At 42.4% G+C, this 9,812-nt stretch overlaps 3 protein-coding genes across 3 annotated transcripts; 1 reads left to right on the top strand and 2 right to left on the bottom strand.

Moving 5' to 3' along the window:
• Window positions 1-180: 180 nt before the first annotated feature.
• Window positions 181-717, bottom strand: PHALS_10392 (uncharacterized protein; the record flags this gene model as incomplete). Its single annotated transcript, XM_024725810.1, has 2 exons — window positions 181-315; window positions 436-717. The coding sequence occupies 2 exons, from the start codon at window positions 715-717 to the stop codon at window positions 181-183; spliced, it is 417 nt and encodes a 138-aa protein (XP_024576549.1).
• Window positions 718-5,573: 4,856 nt separating this feature from the next.
• Window positions 5,574-6,206, bottom strand: PHALS_10391 (Protease inhibitor protein; the record flags this gene model as incomplete). The annotated part of the gene is made up of 1 exon (XM_024725809.1): window positions 5,574-6,206. The coding sequence occupies one exon, from the start codon at window positions 6,204-6,206 to the stop codon at window positions 5,574-5,576; it is 633 nt and encodes a 210-aa protein (XP_024576548.1).
• Window positions 6,207-7,936: 1,730 nt separating this feature from the next.
• PHALS_10390 (uncharacterized protein) lies at window positions 7,937-9,326 on the top strand (the record flags this gene model as incomplete). Its single annotated transcript, XM_024725808.1, has 9 exons — window positions 7,937-7,982; window positions 8,037-8,064; window positions 8,122-8,164; window positions 8,224-8,373; window positions 8,442-8,567; window positions 8,631-8,660; window positions 8,717-8,851; window positions 8,910-9,097; window positions 9,161-9,326. 9 exons carry the CDS (start codon window positions 7,937-7,939, stop codon window positions 9,324-9,326), a joined length of 912 nt encoding a protein of 303 aa, XP_024576547.1.
• Window positions 9,327-9,812: the final 486 nt, after the last annotated feature.

Genomic DNA, 9,812 nt, shown 5'->3' with positions numbered 1-9,812 from the left:
TTGTCTAAATATACCCAGCCTGGGTTAGGGAATTTTTGATAATTATGCTACCCTCCCTTATTTCGAAACCCTCTCTAAATTAAACACTGTTCTCCAATCCCAACATGTTTAATTTAGACAGGTTTTACTGTAGGACTTCCATGCATCGAGCTGTAAAGGTTGCCCTTTTATTCAATGAGCTTAATGTGCCATCGAAATTTCGGAATCATGCAGATTTGACACACTTGTTGAACTGTGTGTACTCTCTGGAGGACGTCCAGCGACGTTGCTCGTTATGCCATCACAAACACGAGAGAGAACGTTGTTGATTTTATTCTGCTAAAACAAAGAAAATGCTGTAAGATCCAAATTTCCATACGGTGCTGCACTACGATTGTACGATTGGGTGTACCTGTTTGAATATTATAGACATCTCCCGAATTTGCGTCTTTAAACTCTCCAATTGTTGAGATTGGTCTTTAATGTATCCATGACATCTTCCAACTGTCGTTGGACAACCATCTTTTCATCCCGCAACTTTCGGACGTAGTCAAGCATCACGCGTTCACCAAGCATTTGAGCTTCTTGTAAATCTTGTGCCATTGCATATATTGTCTTCTTTAGTTGATTGACGAGAAGATCCTTCTCTTCCAGTTGCGAGTGTAATTTACTATTCTGATCGCGAAGTATAATCTCTCGTTTTTCAGTATCTCTAACTGCGACATTGCACGACACCATTTCGTCTTTTTTGCCTTCTCACTGACTTAAATCTCTTTTTGCATGAAAAATTTCATCTTTTTTTAGACGTACATTTGTTACGATTCTCGCAAGAACACGTCTTTGACCTCCTGCGTAGTAGCAAGTTCTAGTGCTGTTTATCCTTACTAACCCCCTTTCACCTTTCAAAAACACATTTGCATGACTTAATAATAGCATAGACGTTATTTCCACGTCATTAGCATGACATGCTAAATGTAAAGGACTCGCTCCGTCGCCATTACGAGCGTTTATAAGCTTCCTATGCTTCACATCTTTCCTTTCGAGTAGAAACCTCATGAAATCTACCGCATAACATGACGCTGCCCAATGCAATAATGATCCTCCGGTTGCTGCATCTGTGACACCAATTTCGACATTGGCAAATAGCAGTTTGTTGACGCTCTTAACGTCATTCGCAGCGACTTGTTGAATCAAAAAGTGATGGAAAACAAGTAAATCTTCTGCTTTTGATTTATGTGGCTAAGCATAAGCAGATCGATTATCTTCAACTTTGCCTTCAATCTATTTGCTCTGATGCTCTGGAAGAAAGCCAGCAGCCAAAAGTACTCCTTCTTGCCACTTGATACGGCTACATGACATGCAGCGACTGCTCCAAAACTTGGGCAGTGCTCAGTGGGTTACGTGCCACTCCACGATCTGCCCGCGAACAATGCTCGGGACTCCTGCCCGACACACCGCTGGTGTCTACCAACTCGGAGATTCCAATGTCTAGCACGTTGACCGCCTCGGTCCAGTGCGCTCGTCAATAGCGTTTTTGTCTTCTGGCAGAGGTAGGTTCACGACTCGACAAAGATCCAACAGGAGACGTGCGCGTAGCGCCCAAGGTCTTTGACCTCCAATCAAACCATGGCTCATATTGTTCCAACCATGCCATTCCTAGGATGAGGTCATACCTTACCTCCAAGTCTAAGCCTAGACAGCGTTCCACGCTATCAAAGTCAAAAAATATGACTCCGAGGTCCACAGGGACCTTCAGGACCGTGACACGCGCCCATTCGCTAGACGAACAGTGACGGTGTCACCCAACCGCGTTTTCAGCGCCTCAGCATACAGCTGACTTCCTTCCATGGTGGAGTATCGAGCATAATTGCTCGACACCCCGTAATCTATGAGGATCGTTCATGGCTTCTCGAAGCACTTTACGGTCACATCCACGAACAGCAAGCCCGACTTGCACACACGTTCCGTGTTTAAGAGCACGGAGCTCTTCGGGGCTGAGCCCTGTTGCCCGATGCCTCCCTGAGGCTCAACAGAACTCAGTAATTTCCCAGTAGGTTGCCCCGCTTACTGAGTGGTGTCGTTTCCCCGCGACGAATCAGACTGGTAGGCGTTGGGGCGATGGTTCGAAGAACCTTGACGCGTTTTGCGGAAGGGACAACCGTTCCGAAGGTGACGAGTGTCTCCACAGACAAAACACCGTTATAAATGTGTATGCTGCCTGGCAGCTCGGAGCTCTGCTCCCTCGTCCTCAGCATATGAGATCCATGGGCACAGACCCGCTCAACGAGCTGTTGAAGTGTGCGTTCCAACCCAGTCGTGCCGACTTGAAATTGAATTTGGCATTCAATGCCACATTCACCGCCTCTTCAGACGGATGCACACGAAAGACTTAAAATTTGGCCACGCCAGTGCGGAGGTCTTCCATAAACACGGTCACTGTGACCACATCCGGAAGGGGATCTGCTGCCATCACGGCAATGGGAGTGCGCATCTCTTGGACAGAGTCCATCAATTCCTAGTTACCGTGTCGGGCGACAAGGAAACGCGATCGCACGCGATTCGCCTGGTCAGGCGGCGAGAAAACTCGTGAGAGCTGCAATTTCAGCTTCACCCAGCAGGGAAACGCAGCTTCGACGAAGTGCCGCTCATCAGTGCCTAGTCTTGAGCTTGACCACCGAGCTTTGAAATGGCTAGCGCCACGCGTTGTTGCTCGATCTGGAGCATGGTGGATACGATGGCCATCTCGACCTCTCTCACTCAGAGCAGGAGATTCTCTCCATCCTTCCCCTCAAAGACCTTAACACTCACCATGAACGGCTTTGGGCGGGATAAGTTCTCCGTTACTGACCGTGGCGTCATCGACGCAAACGATGCAGGCATCTTCTGCTGCAGGTGCTCTAGCAGCGCGTTTTCGTAATTTCGAAACACTTCCAGACGCTGCCTCGGGGTCTTGCGCAGCAAGGTGCTGCACGCACTTGGGGCCAAGCAAGGACATCAGTTTGTTAAGCCCGTCCTGCATGTCCTGAGGCAACGAGGAAAGTTGTTCCATCCTCACAGAGGATTAGACTAAACGACCCAGGTGTAGATTGACTATAAGTGCTACCAAGTGCAGCGGGGCTGCCGTAGCTTTGCGCTTGAGGAAGCGAAATTTAGGTCACCGACCTTTCGTTCTTTACAAGAACAAGTACGAGTGTAGCGGATCGCAATCCGCTACCTCCAAGAGTAGTTAGAACCTTAACTAAGGCTTATAATCTCTTTGGCTTAAATTCAAAACTGATTATTTCATTTGGCAAAGCCAACTTATTCTTAATGCATAGTTTTTTCTAAATATGTATAGTAAAATCTAAGCACATGTATAACTACTGGCTATCCAGCCCTGTACCGTATTCTTCGTTGGGTGTGGTCACACCATACCCATCTGGTGTGACAAACACACCTGTTACCAGGGTATGTGTAACCCCGTTACAGTTCTCGAGTTGACGAAAGGTGCTATCAACTTCAAGAGGGTTGCGTAGCACCGTGGGCTAAATAACCGTTGAGCAAACGCACAGAGGATGCATTTGTTCGCTTCACACAGGAGCGAAAGTGAGAGCCTGCAAAGTAAACGCTTCATTTGTGACGTATATTCAGGATTTGATTAAAGTTAAACAAATATCAAATATGTGTTTCGCACCACACACAATACTACAACCTCACAAACCACTTCAACAACATGTTAAACCACCCTCCTTTAAAACAGTACTGACGTGACATGAGCTGATGGACAATAATGTAACTTGTGAGTACTCTCCAACAGTATCTGTATTGTAGTTTTGTGTATGTATAGCGTACACATTTGTTACAGTTGCAATGAATACAATACTGTATAACCTTACGAGATTCACATTGCACTTTAGTGTGTTTCAGAAATACCAAAGTATCATAATTTATGAAGCTCGAAGTGGTTTGTATTTTCGCGATGACAAGATGAGTGACGTATATCTGCGCAGTAGCTCACCTTAAAATCGATGCGGCAGAAAAACCTGACTTTATGCAGTAGTCTTAGTAAGCTTTGATGAAATCCCATGAAAGTTCTTCGCGGAAAGTGGCCTCTTTAAGACGAACATACTAAACGCAGACGCAGCTATTTGTATTGTCTTCACTGGAACAGCTACATCAATTAAACTCGCACCGTACTCGCAGCCCAGAGCATAGAATTAGCAACGGCTGGGCTTCTAGCTCTCTTTGACTTTTGTTCCTTGAGCATAATCTAATTAGTACGTAACGTGAAAAAGAACTCGAACTCTGGAGATCATTTTTTTCAGATAGATCAAAACCAAGATCGAGTCCTCGCTCTTTGTCAGCTACATTCAAATGAGCACAGTCACGAAGCCAAGATATGGTTTAATAGCCGATGCTGACGACCTTGTCCACATTTATTCAAAAACTCAAGACTCAACTTTGACATCCTGACATTGCTTTTGCAAATAGTGTTGAATTGTGGAGGAATACAACCTGATGAGGAAGATATATGCTCCAGGTGGAGCACGACTTTTAGCATGCGATGTTATTTGTTTTTGGTCGTACTGTTGAACAAAATAGGTGGCCCGATACGCTACCCCTGCGCAAAAGTGCTGCATATTTCAGATAGGAAGGAAGGACCTGGTGGTTTGAAGGTAAGTTTCGAAGTAAATGTATGATGCTTATAGCTAGCTAATTATGCAAATCGTTGGGAGTTTCATAACTCCTCCTGGTTTACTTAGGTACCACTTAACTTGTTTCCAACACGTACTACTACCACGCAGCGATATGCTATTGAGACTAAACTCGATCATATATCTTTCCATTATATCCTGCCTTTTCTCACTCATGTGCTTTCTTTTTCGGTGAAACTTATTTTTGAAGATGAAATGAATCAGCGACTTTAAGCATACTCGTCGTATCCAATGTTCGTTCGTGCACCGGCGAGTACTTTGCAACAGCACTAACATGGTTTGCGGCTTGCAAATCATCGCCAATAAATGGCAAAGACTTATAGAAGGTGACACCACGCCATGATCACGTTTCAGCATCGACATTGGCGCTCCGACTACTTGCAGCGGAATGAATCTATAAATATTTGGCAGTAGTAATGTTCGGCTAGAAGGATTTCAGTTCTTACTAATGAAATTGAGCAGCATGGCGAGCAAAGCGATAAGGACAGACTAAGAAGAGGTCGAATTAATGTCGAGCTGACAGGAGGTGAATGGAGACAGCAGCCACGCAGTTTGAATCCTAAGAAAATGGAAATGTATTTTCAAAAACTGTTTATTATAAAATAGTCATATTTTAGGATAAAGATATTGTAAATGAAATCAATTAAATAAAGTTTCTATATAAATATAGCTTTTTGAATGGCAGTTCTTTATTTGGGTTCGTTGGCCCAGATTTTCAACAGAAGAGTAGTGGTTAGCAGAGTAAATGACGCTATGACCTCAAGATCCGTCTTCGACACGAAGTTATTAGTCTTGATCGTATATCACGTGGACATGTCTTCTGTTCTTAAAGAAATTGGCGTAAGAGTTATACCTTCCCTTCGATAACTTTGAAAGCTGTGCGATGAGACGTTTGATTTTCTATTCACCTGGCTCGTTCACTATTTCATCCACGGCATTAGGAAGTCGTGTCTCTCCTCCCTTAATTATCGATCCGACAGTTCTAAGCAACTTCTTATCCCAAGTGTTGTCACGGTCATGCAACACCTTGAGGTAGGTGTAAGGATGTATGTCTCTTTGCATGAGTTCATTTAGATTATACCCTCCGTTAATCGCCTCATTCATTCTATCTAGTTGTTGCAAACTCCAGGCAACATTCAGTATTTCTGACTCAGGATAAACAGATGAACCCCGTTCTTCGTTGGCTGAATGAGCACGGTCGCGAACCAACGGCGTTTTCTCGTTTAATGAAGAAGCCGATGCTGACGAGTGTGCCCGCTGGTTATCTTCAAACCTTTCACGACAAGGCCCAAAATACGCCATCGTGACATTAGATCGGCAATAAGTCGCCTGAAAGATGCACGCGTTCGGGTAAGTTTTGTTGTCGAAACCGCACACAGGAGAGTAGTCATCATCACATAGTGCGTCAGTACACGGTAAAGCATTGTGATGATAAATGATAGCGTTTTCGTGGTGATTATCGACCACAGAGGCTGTAGCACAAGATGATGTGACGGTCACAGCAATAAATGTAAAGGTGACAGAAAGCTTCATGCTCAGCTTTGTCGGAGGTAATGAAGTATTGGAGTATAGTAGTGAGGATCTGAAGCGAAGATCATGTCAATCTGCGACAGTTTTTTGCGCAGCTTTAAAATTTTTAGCGATCGTGCTGAGAAACCACCTGGGATTAGCACCTTGTTATATTCAGAGGATGCAGTCTATGGCTTTGGAGAAGAGTAGAAATAAGTGAACAGCTGCAAGGATATCCACGTGTTGCCATTGCTACGATGAGAAAACATGGTAGTTCTTTATTTACGTCTTTAATATCAACACAAACTGATCTGCTTCACGCCATTCAACCTTGTCAACATATATGTGACTTCGAAGATAGCCAGAGAAAGAGATAGTGTATATCTTGGGATGTGATTCCTCCTGATGATAGACGTGCACAAACAGTCTACTCAATTCAAAACCGATTTTTGATGTCTATTTAAAACTCACGAGATCCGGCAAAACTTAGACGGATGATATACAAGTAAAAAAAAATTTGCGTCATTCAAAAGCGAAGTTGAAATGCACTGGACGACCTCAGCGACGACGATTGAGCATACTGATAATCACATTATTCTGCTGTAAGAAAACATTTCTTAACTAGAATAACCACGGCTGCAGTGCCGCTTATTTATTATAATCGGTGATAGTAGTCAATTGCTTGTTCGCTTCGCTGACTATTAGCTTCGCAATACCATCTGGTACTTCGGGAAAAATTGAAAAGTCAGTCATACAGTTTTTCGTGTTTTTCTTACCCTTTGCTATTTCTGCACTGTATAATGAGAACTTTCAATAATTTGCTGGGTGCAAAAATCCGTTTCGGAAAATTATGTTACGATTGAAAATTTCAACTAATTTTCTTTAGCTTAATTTCACTGTGCATTCCAAATTTCTTCATCTGGTAAGAATTGTACGAAGATACAGACAAGTTAAGCTTCGGAAACCCTGCCAGGCTACCCTAGCCATCGTCCTTGTCCGGAAGTTCCGTTGTACAGTCATACAAATTTTAAAATATTTGGTAATAGTGATATAATTACAGCAAATACACCGATCGCTGCAGCTGCAACAGCGACGTTGTGTAGTCAGAGTGCAATTTCTAATGAGGAAGTCCAACATTATCTAGCTCATATTTCACCTAAACGAATCTGTCGCTTAAAATTGTAAGCTGTGGGCCTTTGTCAGCAGTCTATAGCACGTTTTCAATTTATTTGGAAAACCCTAAGGTGAAACAATTATCCGCTTTCATTGTGAGATCGAGTAGAGTAGACAATACGCTTCACGTCTTCGATCAGCGCATCGATCAACATGGTTAGGAACTGATCTTCACAGCCTTGTATTGTGTTTTTGAAGAAAATCTTGTTACTAAATACAATGAATAGCGTTCGTGAAATGGCAAGAGCGAAAGAAAACCATCAACAAATGTCATAGTATGTTCGAGCACGTACTTATCCCATCAATGGTTCAATCTCGTCTTTGAGACGCTCTTGCTGAACTTTTTGTCGATACAACTAGGAAAGTTCCAGATGCTTTAATGCACGTATTCAACCGCGAGCTAAACACTAGTAGCAGTGTTTCCCTTACAATTGTCGATATCGACATTCTGCATGCATTGCGTAAGGTTGCCCTAAAAATGCAGTACTGCGTCTGTTCTATCGCTCGTTTTAATGTCCGTTCATAAATGTAGCCATGCAATAAATTGCGTCTCTTCATGACCATCTTCAAATTGCTACTTAATGAACGAAGCTGCAGATACCAAGATTTTTTCGAATGCACCAATTGGTTCGTTTCAAATATGCTATCTTGCATGCATTTTATGATTATAGTTTCGTGTAGCCTATATCTTGTGTGGGCAACTCGATCCGTAAGTAGAGACTCTGATGACGAAGAATGTATGAAGCTTGATCACACTACTTTTCAGAAATCAGGACGAATGGATCGATCTCAGTTTGGTGGATATGGAAGTATTTATCTCAAAACAAATTTTATGTTTGATATCAATTAAATTGGTTTCGTTGGTCAGGCAGAAACAGCATCAATGCGTCAGAAAGTGGATAATCGCCTCCGGATTCAATCAAACGAAATGAAGCAATTTCACAACAAAATTTGTCTACGTGTATCCGCTCGCGAACGACAATATCGTATTGAAGCTCAAGAAAAACAAAGACACCTGGTGCAGGAGTTTTAAAGAGCACATTTGACTTAAAATTCTTTTTTGTTCTGACTGATCACTGAAAGCAGGATGAAAAGTGTGCAAAAGTGTTTGCAAATACAAACGTATTACAACAGACACAAAATACTGCTGATGTACGAATCTCAACACGCCCATTTTTCCAGAAGTTGGAAGACCAGAACGAGAAACTTCAGGTTTGATACCAAAAACAGAATTTTAATATTTAATCCATCACTAATGTATACATTTTCTTTCAGACTTGCCGTTTAAAAAAACATATCAAAAAGGTAAATTAAGTCTCATAGACATTGCTGGATATATTATCCTAATAGTATTGTGACAGATTTTGCGTTTTGATGCACGAATCCGAGAAGAATTACTGCATTCGACAGTAATTTCACGTTCTTTACAATCTTTAAATGATGAAATAGAGACACCAGAAGTCTTGAGTAAAGCACCAACGTTGCTTCCGGAGCAAGTCCGTAACTAAATCCTTTGTAATTTGTCTCGATATTTTAATCTGACTTTGCTTTTAGCGTGTTGCTTTGTATTCTACAGTGAGACAACAGTACATGAAGATGAATCGAGCACAGATACGAAATGGAGGAGATTTTGAAACTTTATCACAAGTCTCACTTGTCGCTTCAGGCCGAAACAACAACGTTTGTCGTAGCGCTTATCATGGCAAAAATGTGAGCGAAAGATCTGAACATCATATCACAATGTACGTTTGATTAAAGCTGCATAATGAATGATGTTGTCACAAACCTGATACTTTGATAAACAGCAATATTACCTCTGGATGTAATGTTAGAGTGCATCGAGAAATTGCGACATCATTGACTCCATGGCGAAAAACAAAGGTTGAGAGTTTCAAAACTTTTTCAAACGAACATGATCGATTCTTGCGAGCACTTCAATTACACGGTGATGCTCCAGATCATCCTCGATAGGGAAAGTAACGGACCCGAAATTGTTCTTTCTCAATGCTTTTTATTCATTTTTTGATTACCAAATCTACACCGTCATAATAACTTCACCATCTTCGTCTCTTGTTTCGTTTTCGTCCCGACCTATCCAAATACCATTCCATACTGTGCTCCAAATGTCGGGACCATGTTTTCCAGCATATCGATTGATTGCCTCTTTTTCACGTAGAGCCCTAGACGTCCATGCATCGAGCTGTAAAGGTTGCGCTTGTATGCAATGATCTTTTTGTGCCATCAAATCTTCCAAATCATGTTTATTTGATACACTCGTTGAACTGTGTGTACTCTCTGGAGGACGTCCAACGACGTAGCTCGTTGTGCCATCACTAACACGAGAGAGAACGTTGTTAGTTTTATTCTGCTATAACAAAGAAAAAGCCGTAAGATCCAAAATTCCATACGGTGCTGCACTACGATTGTACGATTGGGTGTACCTGTTTGGATATTAAC

Source organism: Plasmopara halstedii (genome assembly GCF_900000015.1).
Source record: "Plasmopara halstedii genome assembly, contig: Scaffold_470, whole genome shotgun sequence".
NCBI classification, from domain to species: Eukaryota; Oomycota; class Peronosporomycetes; order Peronosporales; family Peronosporaceae; genus Plasmopara; species Plasmopara halstedii.
Note: the sequence above shows the minus strand (reverse complement) of the source record. Positions and strands in the feature narration are given on the sequence as shown.